The sequence below is a fragment of the Theobroma cacao genome, chromosome 7, assembly GCF_000208745.1.
Source record: "Theobroma cacao cultivar B97-61/B2 chromosome 7, Criollo_cocoa_genome_V2, whole genome shotgun sequence".
Classification (NCBI taxonomy): Eukaryota; Viridiplantae; Streptophyta; class Magnoliopsida; order Malvales; family Malvaceae; genus Theobroma; species Theobroma cacao.
The window spans coordinates 10,021,091-10,039,374 of record NC_030856.1 but is presented as its reverse complement, the minus strand read 5'-3'; the positions used below and the strand labels follow the sequence as shown (position 1 = coordinate 10,039,374).

Sequence of the window (18,284 nt, the reverse complement as noted above, 5' to 3'; positions counted from 1 at the left end):
TTTTAAAAATTTTAATTTAAGAAAAACATTATCATTTAATCATTTACACATTTTGGATAAAATTATTTAATTACAATTTGGATATTTTTGAGTTAAAAATTCACTAATTTTCAAGTTATAAAATTTGAGTTTTTGCAAGTTTAGGGTTAGATTGGTCTTGAATTTCGGGTCATTATGAGTTTGGTTCACTTCAGGTTCGAGTTAAGTCAAATTTGGATTATGTTGAATTCGGGCTATTTCAGGTTTGAGTCATATTGTTTTGTATTTTTGAATTCTTTTGCAATCAATTCATATCAGACCTAATTCGACTTCGATTCATCGTTAAGAAAATAACGTTGTTATAAAGCATTGCAATTTCCCATATTTTCCAAAACAAATTAACTAATAGAACACAAAAAATTTTTAATAGTGGCGAATTGTTCATCTATAACTTAGTTAGTTCGTCATAAAGGCTAGAAGAAACATATTTGGTTAATTGATTGATATGTTAATTCGTGAACAAAGGCATAATATTTGTAATTTCCGAATTGATGTATGTAATACATAAGTTAGTGCTGCCCAAGTCCTAAACGATGTCGCATTAATTGTGCAAACAAATTCTTTTATTTTAATTTTTTTTCATCTTATTAATCATTGGTAAGCAGTTATGTCTACGTTAGACCAACTTATTCCCCATAAAAGGCACTGAGGCTAGCCCCTTTACTTGGTCCACAATTCATAATTCTTTCATATGTAATTACATTGCGCAGATCGGTTGAAGTGGTAGAGTCATGGGTTTCACTCGTCTATGGTTGGCATTCTCTTTGGCTTCTCCTGCCATTGCTAGTCCTCGCTCCTGCTGGTGATCATGGTATCTGAATATGGTTACCATGGGATACCAGCTGTCAGCCACAAGGAGAATATAAGCCTTGCTGTGGTACAAAGCCACAAGAAGAAAAGGCCAGTTATGGTGAAAAGCCTGGTTATGAGAGGAAACCAGAAGGCGAAGAAAAGCCTAATTATCTCACAAAACAATACATTTAGAAACAAGAACCCAAAGCCAGAAGGAAAGCCTGGTTATGACATGAAGCCAGAAGGGGAAGAAAAGCTTAATTATGAAACAAAACAATACAATTACAAGCCAAAGCCAGAAGAAAAGGAAAAGCTTCTCTCGGTTGGTGTTGAAGGGCTTTATTTATGTGAATCAGGTCCCAAGAATATATTATCCAGTTCAAGGTAATGTCTCTTTGAATATTGTCGCTTTCTTTAAGTGAAGGTTTGAGTACTCTGATTCAATTCCATTCATATTTTTACTAAAAATTTTCTCAATTGCCATCTGTAGGGGCTTGAGCAGAGGTAACATGTCAAGCTGCTGGTGAGATTGGGGTTGAGAAAACTCAATCTATTTGCAGCGTAGCAACTGATGCAAAGGGTTACTTGTTTGCAATGCTGTCTTGTACATAAGTCTTGGAAGCTTAAAGACTGCAAAGCTTCTCTTGAAAGCTCTCCATTGGAAACCTGTAATGTTCCTCAACAAATTAAGGGATTAGCGGTGCTCCTCTTTGAGTTCCGTGGGACCTTTCTTCTTCATGTTTAATTACTACTTCTACCATGGATTTACTCTAAAAATATAGACCTTATAAAAGCTTTTGGAATTTTTGTTTAATGGTGGCTTAATTAGTAGGGTTGTTCTGATGTAATGGTGAGGAGTTGGATTTGGGAGAAATGGGATCTCTCTCCCTGTCTCATTGCCATTGTTATAAATGTTGTATCTAATTCTAAAATAACTATAATTCTACAAGTGTCTTAAAAGACCCTAATATTAATTCATAACCATAAAAAAAACTCACTAATTTAGGATCAAATAAAATTTTATTAATTAATTAAAACTTGGTCATCAAGAACAAGACTTGATATATAGTAATCAATGAAAATTTCTTGAAAATCCAAGTAAACCAATTAACTGGAGTTGCAGAATATACCAAGTAAAAGGATTGAAATTTTCTCCGAAAGAAGCATAAGGATCTAGTCTCTACTCCCCTAGTCAAGTTATATTGGATTGTCAATTGTCATAGAACTATAAACCATTCCACTATCCAAAAGCACCCATTGTGCTGCCTTTCAACAAAACTGCTCATCAGGGGTTTTATTCAGATCAAATAAATACTCCTTACCCTTTATCTCCTCCATTCTTGCCGCTACATTCTTCTTCAAATCTACCAAAGCCTCTCCAAATACTTCAATCTCTTGCAAACTCAATTTCCCATCATCCATCTTCTGAATGTCAACCGGTTGTGTCCTCCAAAACCCATCGTCCATAACCCCTTTTCCAGGCTCTTTCTCCTCATCACCCATCATGTCATTATCATCTTGTCCATCATATTTGATGGACAGATACTGATGGATAACAGCATCAGCGTTATCAGAAGTATAAACCCTTCCTTGCTCTGAAATTACGATGACGCCGATTTCTTCCCCACTCAGCATCGAGAGCTGGGCAGCTTTCTTTAGCAAACCCTTCTTACGTTTGGAAAAGGCTACCCAACGTCGGCGTTGGTTCTCAATTTTCTTGATCTCAATCCTTCTACGGCCACTGCCTTTTCTCTTTAGTCTGCTCTTACTTGTACTTGCTCCATCCATGGCTAATACTGACCGGTAAAGATGAAACAACCTAAAGAAAACCAGAGAGGAAACTCTCAATTTGCTAATCAAGAAAAAGATTTTAGGGTTTAAACGTGTATTATATAGTGATTAAAAGGTGTGATTTCGTTAGGACTCTAATGGCTTATAAGGAAACACTATTTCAATCGGGCTAAATACTAAATAAAATTTTGAATTATATTAAAAAAATTAATTAAATCTTTGTATTTTTATTAGATTCAATTAAATCATTACTTGTTTTATTTTAAATCAAACAATTTTTTTTTATTTTAAATCAAATAAGTCTTTTTTCACTTATGGTTGATTAGCATCCTTTAATCAATCACACAATTGACATTTTTATATAATGTGATTTGGCATGTGACAAGTTGATCACGTGTTGATATGTGGCGTGGCAATAGAATTTGTCACGTAAAACTTATGTGTTTACCTTTTTATCCCATTATGTGTCTAAAAAGAATTAAAAAAATTAAAATAAATATCCTGGATGAATTCAAAATCCTGATAGATAGCCTTAGACAATTGAAATTCTGAAAATCTCCATGGAAAGTTCAGAGCTTTTACTTCTTAAAATACTTAGATGATAAAATTTTAAATTCCAAAACATAATTAATGAATTCCAATCGATCAAGAGAGAAAACTTATAAATTTGGGAATTGTTCAATGTCCCGTGACTAAAAATAAGAAACAAACAAGAAAAGTATCAATCAAACCAAACAAAAAAAGAAAAAACAAACTGTTGAGAAAACCAAACCAAATAAATATTTTTTTATTTTGAAAATTTTCAGAAAAAATTCTTAAAAATGAATAGGATAATAATGAAGACTTAGTTTGATGTTTTTGTTTTTTTAATTTTTTATCCAATTATTTTTGCATATGTGACGGGACAAATAGTAAACATATAACTTTTAGGTGACAAGTTTTATTGTCACGTGGTATTGATGTCATCAAAATGACACATCAATATGCCATTTAGTAGATGACGTCGACTAATGAAAGCTAATCAACAATTAGTGAGAGAGATTTATTTGATTAAAATAAATTTCAAAGATTTAATTGAATGTAATCAAAATATAAGAGTTTAATTAACTTTTTTTTGGTATAACTCACTAACTTATTTAGGTACTTAATCTTTCATTGAAATAAGATTGTGGCTACTTTTCCAAAAATAATTAAGAATTATTTCTAAACAACGTGTCAGATAACTTAAGATCAACCTATCATTTTTTAGATAATAATAATAATAATAATGAAGAAGTAATTAAAGCTTAGTCTATTACTGTTGTCTTTGATCAAATTATGCATTTAGTAACTGTACTTTATCAAAATGTTGAATTTAGTCTCGTAAAATAATTTGTAAAAATTGAATCATTATATTTTTTAAAATTAAAAACATCAATCTAATATTTTTAAAATTTTTTGTTATCTATATTGATATGATATTTGATTGAGCAGATATGATATTTTTTTTGTTAATATGACATTGAATCTTATGACATGGTTATAATGATGTGACAATTCACAAATGATATAATAGTAGTGTCGATATTACGTGACTAAGTATTGATATAGATTTTATAAGTGTGGATATGAATTTATCCAATGTGAGCTAATGGTTTTAAATATGATTGAAAAAAAAACAAATAAAAAATATGAATAAGGTTTTAGGGTTTAGGGAAAAAGTGTTGTGAGATAGAGAAGAATTGAATTTTTATATTCCATAATATAAAGTAATGAAAAGAGTGTTATGAAGTAGATAAAAAATGCCATGTTATGATAAATTATAATATTCAATGCCATATCAACAAGAAAATGGTATGTCAGTATAATTAATAAAAAAAATATTAATATTTATTAATAATTGGATGGAAATTATCAATTTTTTAAAAAGTACATCACTCAATTTTTATAAATTATTATTCAGATATTAAATTTACCAATTTATCAAAATAAAGGGACTAATTACATAATTTAACTGTTATTTTTTTTTTATCTTGAAGGACAAGCTATATTTTAGTAATCTTAAAAGTCTAGTAAAATTAGTAAACCTATTATTCCTACTCCTATAAAAGGAGATGGGTAGAGGCCCTTTTAAGCTGAAATTGAACTTATATATATATATATATATACCAGTACCATCAAATCAGGGTTTCTACGGTTAACAGACTATGGGGAAGCAACAAAAAGCGGGCAAAGCAGGCACCTCCAAACGTCAAGGGAATTTGTTCAAGAAAGCAGCTGAGCTTTCAACCTTATGCGGGGCACGAGTCGCCATAGTTACCATCTCGGAGAAGGGGAAAGTATCCACGTTTCCTGATTCGGACACCGTTATCCGACGTTATCTCGCCGAAAAAGTGTCTTCGCGATCAGCTTCCGGCGGTAATGCATTGAGGGGTTCGGGTAGAAAGGGGTGCAAGGAAGGAGGAAAGAAGCAAGGCGTCGAGGAGGGTGCGGGTGCGGGCGAGATGAGGCAAGGCAAGGACGGAGTTTGCGACGTGGCGGCAGAGGAAGGTGGTGGATTAATGTTGAAGGATCTAAATCAAGCTTGGGATGAGCAATGTGATTGAATTTATTGTTAAATTAGTTAGGAAGTATTAGGAATCTGATTAAAGTGCATATAGTTGATAAATTGGTCCCTAGGAGATTAACAACTTCATGTTTGAATCCTGGGAGTTATGATTAGGAGAGTGCTACCTCTTATATAAGAGTGCCTCAAAAATTATTATATATATAAACTTGGAATTGTTTTTTCTGTGGATTTTCTTTATTCTTTGTGATAGATTATAATAAAAAGGTTTATTAATTTGCTTTCCTTCAAAGACACTTCCACTGGACTAAAAAGGTTGCAAGTGAATATGATGATGAAGCTCCAACCTTCAAGTCCTCTTCAAAACCCAATGATGATGATGAGGCTAATTACCAGCACTTGGCAGCATGCAGCCAGGTAAGCCTTACTGCTGCCTTGTGCAGCAGAGGATGTCAGCACTTGGCAGCAGCAGCCTTGCTTTCTGTATTCTGTAGCAGTCATAAGGCTGCAAAACTTGGCAGCAATCATTCAAGGCCTGTAGCTGCCGGGTGCAGCAGCTTGAGAATGACTATTAAAGCAGAATTTGGTAGAATGAGCAATGAGCTTAAACTCAAAAGAGCAGCCACTCAAGACGTCACTACCCTAATACCCCTTGAAATAAACATATCTAATTAGCCATTATTACCTGAAATCCTATTGCAATACTAGCGAAATTCTTGTCTGGAAACGTCCTACTCAAGAAGTCCTACAAACATGGCGAATTGAGACTGCAACTGCAATCTACTTGCTCTCTCTTGTTCCTAGTTAACTCTCATAGTTATCAATTAAGCAAGCATTGACTGCACCTCAGCATTCTGTTGACAAGGAATCAGTAGCAGAACAACTAGATGGAGTCCAATTCATCCCTAAGCCAAAAAATTACTCAACCAGGACATTCTTTCTCCTTGACTTTGGTGAAGATTAGGTATTCCAAGTTACCAGTGTCATCTTCAGATCCCTTACTTGATTGAGATCACCCAACTATAACTCCCTCACCTTTTCTTATGATACAAGCACGAAAATTTATTTAAAAAATACAATCAGTGATGAAATTTCCAAAAATTTTGCACTCACAGATAGCCATGTTGTGCTTCCACATTCATTATTTTTGTGAATGCCTCTTAAATATCGCAGTGCGAGTTAACGAAAATCTAATTTTAAAAGTAGTATTGTTAAAGGTTAGATGCTCAAATGACTTGGCAGTTAACATATTTTAAAATTTGGTTGTTACACGTTATCTTATAAATAATTATTACACGTCATGTTAAAAATTTAATTGTTATATTCTCATGTTGAAAAATATAATTATTACACGTCATGTTGAAAATATAATTGTTATTCATCATGTTGAAAATTTAATTATTGCACGTCATATTAAAAAATATAATTGTTATACGTCATATTAAAAATTTATTTGTTATATACCATGTTGAAAATTTTAATTATTACACGTCATGATGAAAAAGTTATTACATGTTACGCCATAATTTGAATCATTTTAACTTAATAGAAAAGACTTTTTGACAAAATTACTCTTTTGTAGTGAGCGTCCATATCATTCACATGTCTTACATGCGTCAAACACTTCTTACCTTAACCGTTAATTATAAAAAACAAAAAACATTTGGCCTTTGATTGCTATAACTGAAATATTTGATCTTAAATTGACAAAAATTCAAAAATTTTGACCCCAAATTAAACATTTATCCTATTATTAAATGTATCTTCAACTTCTCAGTAAGCAAGAAAAGAAAATCTTTTTAAAAGAAAAATTCTCTAAAATTGAAATAAATTGAAGAAAAAAAAAAGAAGAAATTATATATCTTACAATATTTCAGGCGACACAACTTTCCTCTTCAATGTTGTAAGTTTAGTTATTTTAATTAATTATTATTTCGTTTTCCATCATTTGTATTTATTTTGAGTCAAGTATAAAATCATATAAATAAAATATAACACAGAATTAAAGTGAAAGAAAAGAGAGAGGATGGCAGACCTGAAATGGCGAAGAAGAAGAATTGAGAAATCCAGGGAGGAAACGGCGTTGGGAGGAGTGAAAGACAGCTGTTTGAGGTCATCTAAAACAAGCCATAAATCTGCAGATTTTAGACTTTTTCCGATTACTTGATGTAAAACGCCGGTGAAGAACGACATTTTAATGTTGTACTACAGTTGAAGCATGACAAACGACAAGGAGTGAGGGATTTAGTTAGTAAAAGCTCGCCTCAGGAACATAGCTTTGCATTTGGCTTTGCTGTCCCTACAACTCTCCTGATTATCCCTTGCATTGCTTTTTGTTCAAAACTAAAGGTGTGTAAATGCAAGCTGAACTGAAAAATTGAATGAATCGAAATAAATTCGATTTTTTCGATTTAATTAGTTTAATTTTTTTAATAATTTGGTTATTAAAGTTAATTCGATTTGATTTTAGCTAAAGATTTTCCTAACCAAACTTGACTAAGAATATAATAAGATTTTCGTATAAAAAATAAATCATAAATTATTTATTATCTAAATGAACATCCATCTTATTTATTTTAATTATTTATCATCATTTTTAATATTTTTTATAATATTAATTTATAAAAAATTATAATATAAATAAATATATATAAACAAAAAAATTATTTTAATTATTTTTAAATATAAATTTAATTATACGATTATTAACTATCCAAAATAAAAAGAATCAATCACAGAATATCCATTCAAATTTTGGAAGAGATAACGAATGGAAGTCAAGCCAATATTGGGCTCCATGTAGAAGCCCAGGGAGGGGAGGGCTTCATAAAAGAGCACTGGATTGCGTTCGTAAGAAAACCACAGCGCCTCAGCCCAGCTGTTACTGAGAGCACTTGGTGCTGGGCCACGGTCCTCATGGACCACAACCATAAGGACACCCAGCCTCAAGGACTGATCTAAATCCTTTGGCAGAGCACCAATTCTACCTATTGCATCAGTAAAACAATCAACCATCTCGAAATAAATCACAAAGGTAGACATATGAAGGTCAAAAATATAACTTGAACCCAACCAATGTCGATTGCAATACATAATCAACACGTAAAAATGTAACACCACAGAACAATTCTCGAGTCATTATAAAAAAACATCTAAAAAGGACCTTACATGATAAAATGGGTGACAGCACCCAAGAAGCAACTACTACCAAAATATAAAGAGCCAGAAAACAAAACTAAATTGCAGCAGAAATTTTGCCGCACAAACATACCCTCTCCATTATTCTCTAGCTTACAGCTTGTCCTCGAATTCGGAAAGTGGGGTCATCTGCTCCTTCAAACCCTTCCTCTTACGGATATCAGCAACAAGAGTTGCTGCCTGGGTCCCTGGTTCAATTGGATCTGATGACATCATATCCCAGTGATCAAACACACATTGTGGGAATGCCTGTCCTGATGTTGCAGCCCTCAGAGTGCTAGAGAATCCAAAAGACTCAATAACGGGAAGGTATGCCTTGATGTTGTAAAGTGGGGTACCAGGCCTCTGCATCTCCTCAAAGACATGTCCACGCTTCTGGTTAAGAACACTGTAAATACCACCAAGTGCCTGCTCAGGAGCTTGGATCTCCACCAAGTAAACAGGCTCAAGAAGCCTTGGCTTGGCTGTTAGCTGAGAAGCGTAGAAAACCCTCCTAGCAGTTGGAATGATCTGACCACCACCTCTATGGATTGCATCAGCATGGAGAACCACATCACAGACTTCAAAGCAGATACCTCTCATGTTCTCTTCAGCCAATGCTCCTTCCTTTGATGCCCACTGGAACCCAGCAACAACAGAATCCTTAATTTCATTAAGGTACTGAACTCCTTTACACATATCAACAACCATGTTTGGACCAGTGGTCTCAGGGCCAAAACACCAAATCTTCTTGGCAAGATCCTTGTCCCACCCATACTCCTCAGACAATATCTTGGAACGAACCTTAGGATCATCTCTTGGACCAATTCGTCCATCATCTATGGCCTCAGCAAGCCCTTCCTCCATAGGTCGTGCTTCCATGTACAGACGGTTGTGCTTGTTAGGAGACTTGCTCATCACAGTCCTACAAGACCTCTCAAGGACAGTCTCACGAAATGACACAACAGGGTCTGATTTAATGATCTCAGCACCACCCATAAAATCTTCTTGCAAATCCTTGAGACAGATCTCAAGGTGAAGTTCTCCAGCACCAGCAACAATGTGTTCTCCAGATTCTTCAATGGTACAGACAACCATAGGATCAGACTTTGCCAAACGCTTCAGCCCTTCAACAAGTTTCGGAAGATCAGATGCGACCTTGCACTGAACAGCAACACGAACAACAGGAGAGACAGAGAACTTCATGGCACGAATTGGGTGGGCATCAACTTCCTTCTCATTAGTCAAAGTAGCATTCTTGGTAATAAACTGATCCAAACCAACCATAGCAACTGTGTTACCACAAGGCACATCCTCCACAGTTTCCTGCCTCTTTCCCATCCAAATAACAGTTCTCTGTACACTCTTAACATACAAGTCTTTCTTCTCCCCAGGGACATAGTTGGGACCCATGATCCTGACCTTCAAACCAGTTGAGACTCTGCCAGAGAAGACACGACCAAAAGCAAAGAACCTGCCCTTATCAGAGGCAGGAATCATCTTTGAAACATAAAGCATAAGAGGACCATCAGGATCACAGTTCCTAATAGCATTGGCATACATATCATCAAGAGGACCCTCATACAAGTTCTCAACACGATACTTCTGAGCCTTGCCAGGAGAGGGAAGGTGAAAGATCATCATTTCCAGGAGAGCATTACTTGCAGGAAGCCAAGTTTGCATTACACGCTTCATTAGGGCCTTCCCCATCAAGTCCTTCTCTTCAGCCTTCATGGTGACACCAAGTTTTTGCAACATGGGCCAGAGCTTATCCTTCTGGTCATTCATACAAGTGTTGATGATCTGCTTGATGGGTTCATAACAAAATTGAACAAATCCACGCTTGCAGGTAGGAGAGCCAGTGTTCTTGCTGGTCCACTTCTTGGTAGCTGGATCAAAAAAGTTCTCACCCCAAAGTCTTTCCATCATTTTCGACTCATCAACTCCAAACTTTGAGGCATACATCTTAGCAAAGTTGGTCAGTGTAAAAGCCCAACCATGCAAACCAGCAGAGAAGGCAACTGTTCCTTTCTCAGGGTAGACTTGAACATCACCAAGAAGAGGATCTTCATAGGTAGCCATGATGACATTAGCATTTTCAATCACTCTCTGGAATGTCTGGTAAGCCTCCTCACCATCAACCTGAAGCTCAAGGAAGCACCTGTCCATCTTGTTAACAGTCAAGACAGGCCTGATCCTTTCACCAAGGGCTTGACGGAGTACAGTCTCTGTTTGCACACAGACACCTTCAACACAGTCAACGACCACAAGGGCACCATCAGTAATACGAAGAGCAGCTGTGACCTCAGACGAAAAGTCAACGTGCCCAGGGGAATCAATAAGATTGATGAGGTACTCATTCCCTTGCCTCTCTCCTTTGTAGTTCTTCAAAGATTCATCAGTCATTTCATAGTACAGAGAGATACCAGTTGACTTAATTGTGATACCACGCTCAGCCTCATCCTGACGGGTATCTGTCATCCGAACATCACCAGCAACTTCTTGTGCAATAATTCCAGCAGCAGCGACAAGAGAATCAGTAAGAGTTGATTTCCCTGCATATCAGAAAAACAATCAGAACTAACACCGACAAAATCTACACTTTACTACAGCAATATAACTTCTACTAACGATTATTGAAAAGTAAAGATCTGTCACAGTAATAAACAAAACAGGCTCTGAATTTGCACCTAAACAAAACTAACATCAATTAAATCCAGACTACATGTTCATATTACTATCTTTTCAAAAATTTAACACAAGTTAAAAAATGAAGCAATTTCACGGAAACATGACAAACAGACAAATAAATTGGCAATCACTGTCACAGTTGAAATTTACTCAACAACTTTGATCTTCTACATCAGGTATAATAATAACAGCTATGAACAAAAAAAGCATACCGTGATCAACATGGGCAATAACAGACATATTACGGATGTTGTGTTTATAGTCCATAATACGACGGAGCTCATCAGCTGTAAACTTCACCTGTAATATAACAGAACATGAGTCAAATCAAGAGCAGTCATAGAAAAGACTTAAACGAAAACACACACAAAAAAGACAGATTAATATATTCATTCAACTCACCATCTTGACTTGTCTTTAAAATACACCCCAACTATAAATAAGAATCAAAACCTGCCAACAGAAACAAATTCTTAAACTTCCAAATAGAAAACACAGCAACATATAAACACGCCTAATATCAAAAACCCAGAAATCATCCGCTAAAACAAATGAAATTTTCGAGATCTGAAATCATATTAGCTACAATTGTGTGTAGATATTCCGTATTCCATAATCAATACCCAGAAAATTATAAAAATAAATAAATAGATAACAGCAATGATTTGAATCATATTCATCTATAAAATGGACGAAAGGAAAATGGAATGAAAACAGGACCTAGGATTAGAACAAGTAATGGAAAAGAGGATCTAAATCAAGACAGATCTTAACAGAAACGAAAGGAAAAGGAGCAGAGCTTACCTGTAAGAGAGAGAGAGACAGAGGAGAGGCGGCGAGAGAAGGAGATGTCGATTTTGATGACTCTCTCTCGAATAAGAGGCACACAAAGGAGGATATGCCTTATTTATAGTCGCTGAGCTGCAAAAGGCAGTGCGTTTGAGAGTGGGAGTGTGAGGGGCATCAGCTAGGGTTTTTCCTTGTTTCTATTTTGGGCTTGGGCTCTGGCTCTTGGGCTTTAGGCCTGGTTTCTAAAAATATCTTTTGGACTTTTAAAAACTTTCCTTTTGAATTTCCCTTTTTATATAGCAGCATTCATGAATTAAAGATCTTGCACGCCAAGTCTCAAACTTATTTGATGCAATGTTATTATTTAGGTCGGATTTGATAACTTTATTATAATCTTAGTTAATGAAATTTAAATATTTTATCTAAATATACTGAATTTTTTTTAATCTTTTTCCCTTACATTTTTTTAAAATATATAATGTCAAATCTCATGATAAGTCGTAAGCTTCTAATTTTCATCTGATAGGCATGTCTTTTTAATATAAGTTTCTGGTAAGTGCTATCAAAATCTATCTAATTCTTCACTGAGACTCTATAGGTGAAAAGAACAGTAAAGTAAAATGCTATAAAATCTCACATCATTCAGTAACGAGATGGATCTAAGGTTTATAAATACCAATTTTCTTCCATTTAATCAAAATATCTATTGAGTTGAAAATGTATACTCGTGACAATTGCACATCTCATGACAACCAAAATTTTCACATTTCACTTCTTCAAATTATTCCTATAGATAATATATATATATATATATATATGAATAATTTCAATGAATTAAACAAAGGTGAACTTATGATAACAAATAGACAGTACCCTTTTAATAATTTAACCGAGTTACACAGTTCATGACTTTTATCTTTATCTGATATAAAGTCCACAAGGTTAGCTTTCTTTGATCAAGCCACCACCACCAGTCCAGATGAATGCTCATAACACTTTGAAAACATATAGCATATAATTGTTCAAACATAATGGTTTGAATCCACAAGAGAATCGAATTATTTCCATCTTATAACTTTAACTTCCATTGCAAAATCCAATTCCAGCATCTAAATGAGTTCCAAGTTTCAACCAACTCAGAATCCCAGCGAAGCAAATATCCTTCATTTCTGAAGCATAACAAGAACAAACAAAATAAAACCCTTATACCAGTTAATAAACACAGTCTTCTTACAGCATCAATCTTCCAGGGGGCTACTTGGTCTTCTTAAGGATATTGGAAGTTCAAAACTTTGCATCGTACCTAATAAACTCCACAATATGCAGGTAAGGAGAATAGTGGCGGCATGACAGAAAGCATTGGCATCAATGATTCCTTGCAATGGAGAGGAATCATAGATCTCTAGAAGCTTTGCGAGGCCACCTCCAAGAACCCCCACCCACAACATCCACTGACAAGGATGGGCAGTCTTAGCAGCCCAAATCACCCAAATGAGAGGTTGAGCAGCCCCATTGACAACCCAACCTTTCATATTTCACACTGTATAACGTTTGACCTCATGTCATTGGAACCAGTAATGCAGGAAAATTATGTGCAGAAACCATTTAGAGAAGGATGTTCGGTCAATAAGAATATGCAACCAGGATCAACATTAATGCACTGCTTAATAGAAAAATGCTTGTCCAAACCAGCAAATAAATTCTACTGAATATAGCATTGACCTATATTTTGAAGCCATATCAAGGTTTGAAGGTACCATCTCAAAAAAATCACTGATATTGTTGATTAGAGAGCCAGCCAAATAAATCTGAAGGGGCAATAGTGGGATAGGGTGGAGAGGTGAACTGAAAGATGCTTACTAACAATGGAAAACAACACTCCAGATTCACGAGTTTATCAACAAGAGCTCATATACGTGCCACAAACTTGCAAACATATAGTAGGCCTTCTTCTCTTGTTTTAGAGGTAATTACAGTAAAAAAGGATCAAAAAGGATAGTCAACCATGAAAATGCATTGCTAGGTTGAGTACAGAAAACGTGAAAGAAGCAGGTTCCTGAGCAGATTAATGGGCCACATCAAAATTAATACTGCAGAAAACTATGAAAAATTTCCAAATTAAACAGAAACAAACTTCATTGAGGTTTGATGCATTAAAAAGACAACTGAATCCCATAAACCTGTGTGAAGGGCCATTTACCATAATTCTTTACAGGTTCATCACCAAGTGCTTCTCCATTTTCTCCGTCAATTGTAACAGCAATCACTTTGGCAATCCCATTGTTTCCCAGTAAAGTGGTTCCTCCATATACAATGGATAATCAATGGCAAGCCCATCAGAAAAAACTTGCATGGTGGAAAGCATCTTCACCCAACATAACCAGCTTTTTCACATTGTGCCATAAAAGCTGTAAAATTCAAAACATTTCACTAGTAAAATACTTAATAAATGTCAAACTCTAATCAACCCATACACAAAAGACAAAATACTTGAAAGTCCACACCCACCTTCACCTTAACCACTAATCAATCAACATCTCCTTTACATTCTGTTCACGAGACAAACTTAATCAACAGGAAAGCACCAGATTGAAGAACCGAACAGATTACAGAAAGCAAAGCTACCCTAGTAATCAAATAAATTCATTTGGATTCTATCCAGCAGACAAATTGATCACTAATAGGATAGAAGTACTGAACAGGTTGCTGAATCCAAAGTGACCCTAGGAATAACATAAATATTAAAGAATAATGTTGACATATCTTACAAATAGCACTGACATGTCCTGAAGAAAATATCCCAACAATTAGAACTTAAGATTTTCTATTAAAAGGTATTAGGTCCAAATCTTGAGCAAGGGGCGAAGCTTATAAAAATAAAGAGAGTTACTTCATATTGTAAAATCCAAGATCCAATAAGCTTGCACATGTACCTAGCAAAAGGCACAAATAGAAATCCATAAGCATACAGTAAGCTGTAAATGCAAATCAGGCCTGTTATACAGTTAATTTACAGTTCCTGAGAAAACATATTGAACAACAACAAATCCAGAAACCAAAGTCTTAACAATGAATCCAACATTTTTAAATCTATTATTTCCAAATACAAAAGCTGGGGCAAAAGAGAATCACTGAAGGTAAAATATCAAGCAATCATCTTTTCTTGAAACCATACTTCTTACGTTCATAGAACAAGTCTGTTTTGGCACTCCCCAGATTGACGATTTTGGGACAACCATCCCGATCTTTCTCCAGCTGTGTACACTCTTTGCAGTAGTATGCATCAGATATCCCCAGTCCTCCGCAGACAACACACCTCCCCTGAAATGACCCATAGTTGCATTCATCACAAACCCGCACAAGCGTGCAAGGACGCACTAAAGAATCACAGATTACACACTTTCCATCACATTTCTCACAAAGTCGTCCAATGGCAATACCTGGTTGTTTCCGGCACATGATCAAATCAGGATGGTGCTTGGCCATGCTTTAATCAACACGCTGCGTAATTCCTGCAACTCTAAATAGCCAATAAGTTGACAGTTGTTAGGACTTGTCAAGTGCCTATTAATAGAGCAAATATAATCAAGAGTTGGAGTATGCTAAAGATGAATCAATTAGCTTCGTTTGGATGTTGCTTCTTTTCTATAATTTTATTAATTTTTTTAACAAAAAAAGCAGCAATCAGTATCAGATAATAATCAGAAAAATCATCAACAAAAATCTCATTAAAAAGAAAAAACAGAGAAAGAAAGTAATCGGAGAGAAAGGGAAAAGACAGAGCCAACCTGAGAGAGACAGAAGCGCCAATGCAGAGAAAAGATTGTTTACTTGGTTTTTCCCTTTTCTACAGGGGCTGGCCGCCTCTTTGGACTTTTATTTATTCCTTTCTTTCAAAAAGTAAATAAAAATATATATTGCATTCACTAATCAAATTTTTATTTAATTTAATTCCAAAAGAGTCAAAAAGTCTTTTTATAAAAAAAAATAAGTCAAAAAATAACAGCTAAATAAAATAATTGATATGCCCTCTGTTCTTAATAATATTTTTCTCCTTCATTTGGTTAGCTTTTGGGAAGAGGTATAGCTATTTTCCAAAATCATGGAATTTTCATTACCCAATCATACAAAATTTAGCTCAACATCTGTATGAAATGAATACCCAATCATACATAGTATCATAAATTCCAAAGCAAAGAAGTTAAGTACATCAAGAAATCCTATGGAGGCATTTTGTTATTACTCTATATATATACCAGTCCTTGGCCATGTTCAAACAAAATAAAGAATGAACAAATAAGAAAAATAATCCATTCTCTGTGGATTGGCAAATGTTTGAAATCATTATATAGGCATGACACTAGTAGATGTTTCAGTAAGATGAAATATTAAGTGGAGACTGAAACATATTGGGAGTAGAATTGTTTGGAAGCTTCATTTTATGCACAACATTTCACATGAACTACTTTGTCAGTAACCCTTTTTCATTATTGTTAATGGAGCCACAAATTTCATGTAACAACTTGTGAAGAATTCACACTGTTAAATGAACTGATCTCATTTCTACCACTAAGTGTAACAAACTTATCATTAAACATCAACATAGGACATTTATCTACCAATCTTGTACCATCATAAGCTTCTTTAAGGAAAACTGTGCTCCTCGCACCTTTATTTGTAATGTAAAAGATACCATGATGCTTTATCAAACAGAGCACTAATTTAGAGGGTAACAGGTACTCTGAATGAAATGCATCCAATTGTGCAGATGTCATCCGCTTCTCCATAGTCAAACTGAGGAGTTCATGAAGCACAGCCACCACTCTTTTCCGAGCTTTCGGATCAGCAACATCAAATCTCCTCGCATTCAAGTATGGAGAAGGGAATTCCATTTTCTGCCACCTCTGAAGCTCCTCAAGATAACTCTTATTCGGTCTAAAACCAGCAGCAAAACACATTTTAAATGCAAATGGACCTAGATAGTTACCATCTTTCATGATCCTAACCTTCTTTAGACCCCCAGCTGATGCCAACACCCCTTCACGTGCGAATCTCTCCTCACGAGCAGTCACTGCCAGCGAAGAATCCCAGTTCTCCAAGTTAAGATAAGCTCTACCATTGACATCTTTTATTGAAAAATATTCAGGATACTTCCAAATCAACGACTTCTTAAAATCCTTAGGCAAACCAAGTTCACTTCCGATGAATTCAACCTTTTCCAATGGCACCCTACAATCAATGGACAGCATTAACAACTTCCTCAGATTCTTGACCAAAATAGATTCCATTAAAACCCTTGCTTCACGCTCTTCACTTGCAATCTTTTCGGCTTTTCGAGTGAGCGTAACAAAAGGGAGTTGTTTTCCACTACCACCACCAGCATGGAATATTGAAGGGTACTTCTCAATGATTGACATGAAGTTCCACTTTGCCACAAACCCAACTTCCTTTTCAAGGTCGCGCAGAAGGAGGCATTGTTGGTTTTGGGATTGGATAATGGACTTCAACTGCAGAATTAAAGATGGTTTCTTTTGCAAGTCCATGACTTTGTCAAGTTGATAGTCTCTGTGGTATATTTTCTTCTTTGGCCTCTTTCCTCCAGTTGATATCTGCCTCACTGAAACAAACATAGAATCAGACTTTTTACATGAAATTGTTGAAGATGACAACCTTAATATGGATCTTGTTTTCATTCTCAAGTAATATAAAAAGACACTGCTTTTTTGAGCCAAATCCTCGAACAGTTGGTGTGCAAAGTCCAAAACCAAGATAGACAAAGGATACGCTTGAAAAAACAAAACAAACCCAAATACGAGAAACAAATTTACATTGACATGCTCACTGTGGAATTGGAGTTTCTGTTGGAAATCATAATGGGGTTTTCTATTGTAGAAAAAGAATCGTTTTATTCAATGCTTTCAAAGTCAAACAGGAGGTTAAACAGGGTAACGAGTAACTAAAGTCGTGACTCAACCGGTTGTTATTGGTCCTAAAACACATCTGTTTATTGTCATGAATGCTCATGAGGTTTTTATTTTTAATTTTTTTGCTCAGTATTAATATGAATAAAAAATATATTTAATTATAAATATATAAATATTGTAAAGATTTTATATGTTTTGATACCAACTATAGAAGAAGATGGAGCATCTAAATCCAAGTCCAATGGAGAACATTTGTATAAATTGTCTCAATCTTTGTGGTTGTCCTAATTATCAATGTTAGTGGTTTTTTTTTTTTCTTTTGGTTTAGCGTCAATTATGTTATTTTGAATTTGATAATTTTTGACAGCATATTTCCCTGTTTTAATGATGGATTATTACATATACATATATAGCCTTTTTGCTTTATTCTTACTTTTCCTGGACCAGATAAGGCATAATAGGTGATAACCATTATAATACTTAATATATATATATATATATATATTTGTTACTAATTTATAATTTAAATATTAATA

At 34.9% G+C, this 18,284-nt stretch overlaps 4 protein-coding genes across 13 annotated transcripts; all 4 read right to left on the bottom strand.

Moving 5' to 3' along the window:
- LOC18594571 (MADS-box transcription factor 1) lies at nt 2,101–2,619 on the bottom strand. The gene has a single exon (XM_007022175.2). It carries the CDS (start codon nt 2,617–2,619, stop codon nt 2,101–2,103), a length of 519 nt encoding a protein of 172 aa, XP_007022237.1.
- LOC18594569 (elongation factor 2) lies at nt 8,211–11,912 on the bottom strand. Its single transcript, XM_007022173.2, has 4 exons — nt 11,840–11,912; nt 11,438–11,488; nt 11,248–11,335; nt 8,211–10,899 (listed from the first exon to the last, which is right to left on the bottom strand). Exons 2-4 carry the CDS (start codon nt 11,438–11,440, stop codon nt 8,459–8,461), a joined length of 2,532 nt encoding a protein of 843 aa, XP_007022235.1. The 5' UTR covers nt 11,441–11,488; nt 11,840–11,912; the 3' UTR covers nt 8,211–8,458.
- LOC18594568 (PHD finger-like domain-containing protein 5B) lies at nt 12,809–15,709 on the bottom strand. 9 transcript variants are annotated; one of them, XR_001928893.1, is made up of 6 exons: nt 15,613–15,709; nt 15,265–15,344; nt 15,000–15,145; nt 14,333–14,757; nt 13,128–14,232; nt 12,809–12,993 (listed from the first exon to the last, which is right to left on the bottom strand). XR_001928893.1 is itself a non-coding variant. In XM_018125251.1 (5 exons), the coding sequence occupies exons 2-4, from the start codon at nt 15,308–15,310 to the stop codon at nt 14,347–14,349; spliced, it is 381 nt and encodes a 126-aa protein (XP_017980740.1). In that variant the 5' UTR covers nt 15,311–15,344; nt 15,613–15,706; the 3' UTR covers nt 12,874–14,232; nt 14,333–14,346. The 9 variants fall into 9 exon arrangements, 2 of the variants coding, with proteins under 2 accessions (XP_017980740.1, XP_007022232.1); XR_001928895.1 differs by having other exon boundaries at nt 12,809–13,364; nt 14,025–14,232; nt 15,613–15,694; XR_001928897.1 differs by having other exon boundaries at nt 12,874–14,232; nt 14,333–14,373; nt 14,715–14,757; nt 15,007–15,145; nt 15,613–15,697.
- Nucleotides 16,276–17,822, bottom strand: LOC18594566 (protein ROOT PRIMORDIUM DEFECTIVE 1). Of its 2 annotated transcripts, XM_007022169.2 has the most exons (2): nt 17,653–17,818; nt 16,276–17,441 (listed from the first exon to the last, which is right to left on the bottom strand). In XM_007022169.2, exon 2 carries the CDS (start codon nt 17,365–17,367, stop codon nt 16,336–16,338), a length of 1,032 nt encoding a protein of 343 aa, XP_007022231.2. In that variant the 5' UTR covers nt 17,368–17,441; nt 17,653–17,818; the 3' UTR covers nt 16,276–16,335. The 2 variants fall into 2 exon arrangements, with proteins under 2 accessions (XP_007022231.2, XP_007022230.2); XM_007022168.2 differs by having other exon boundaries at nt 16,276–17,822.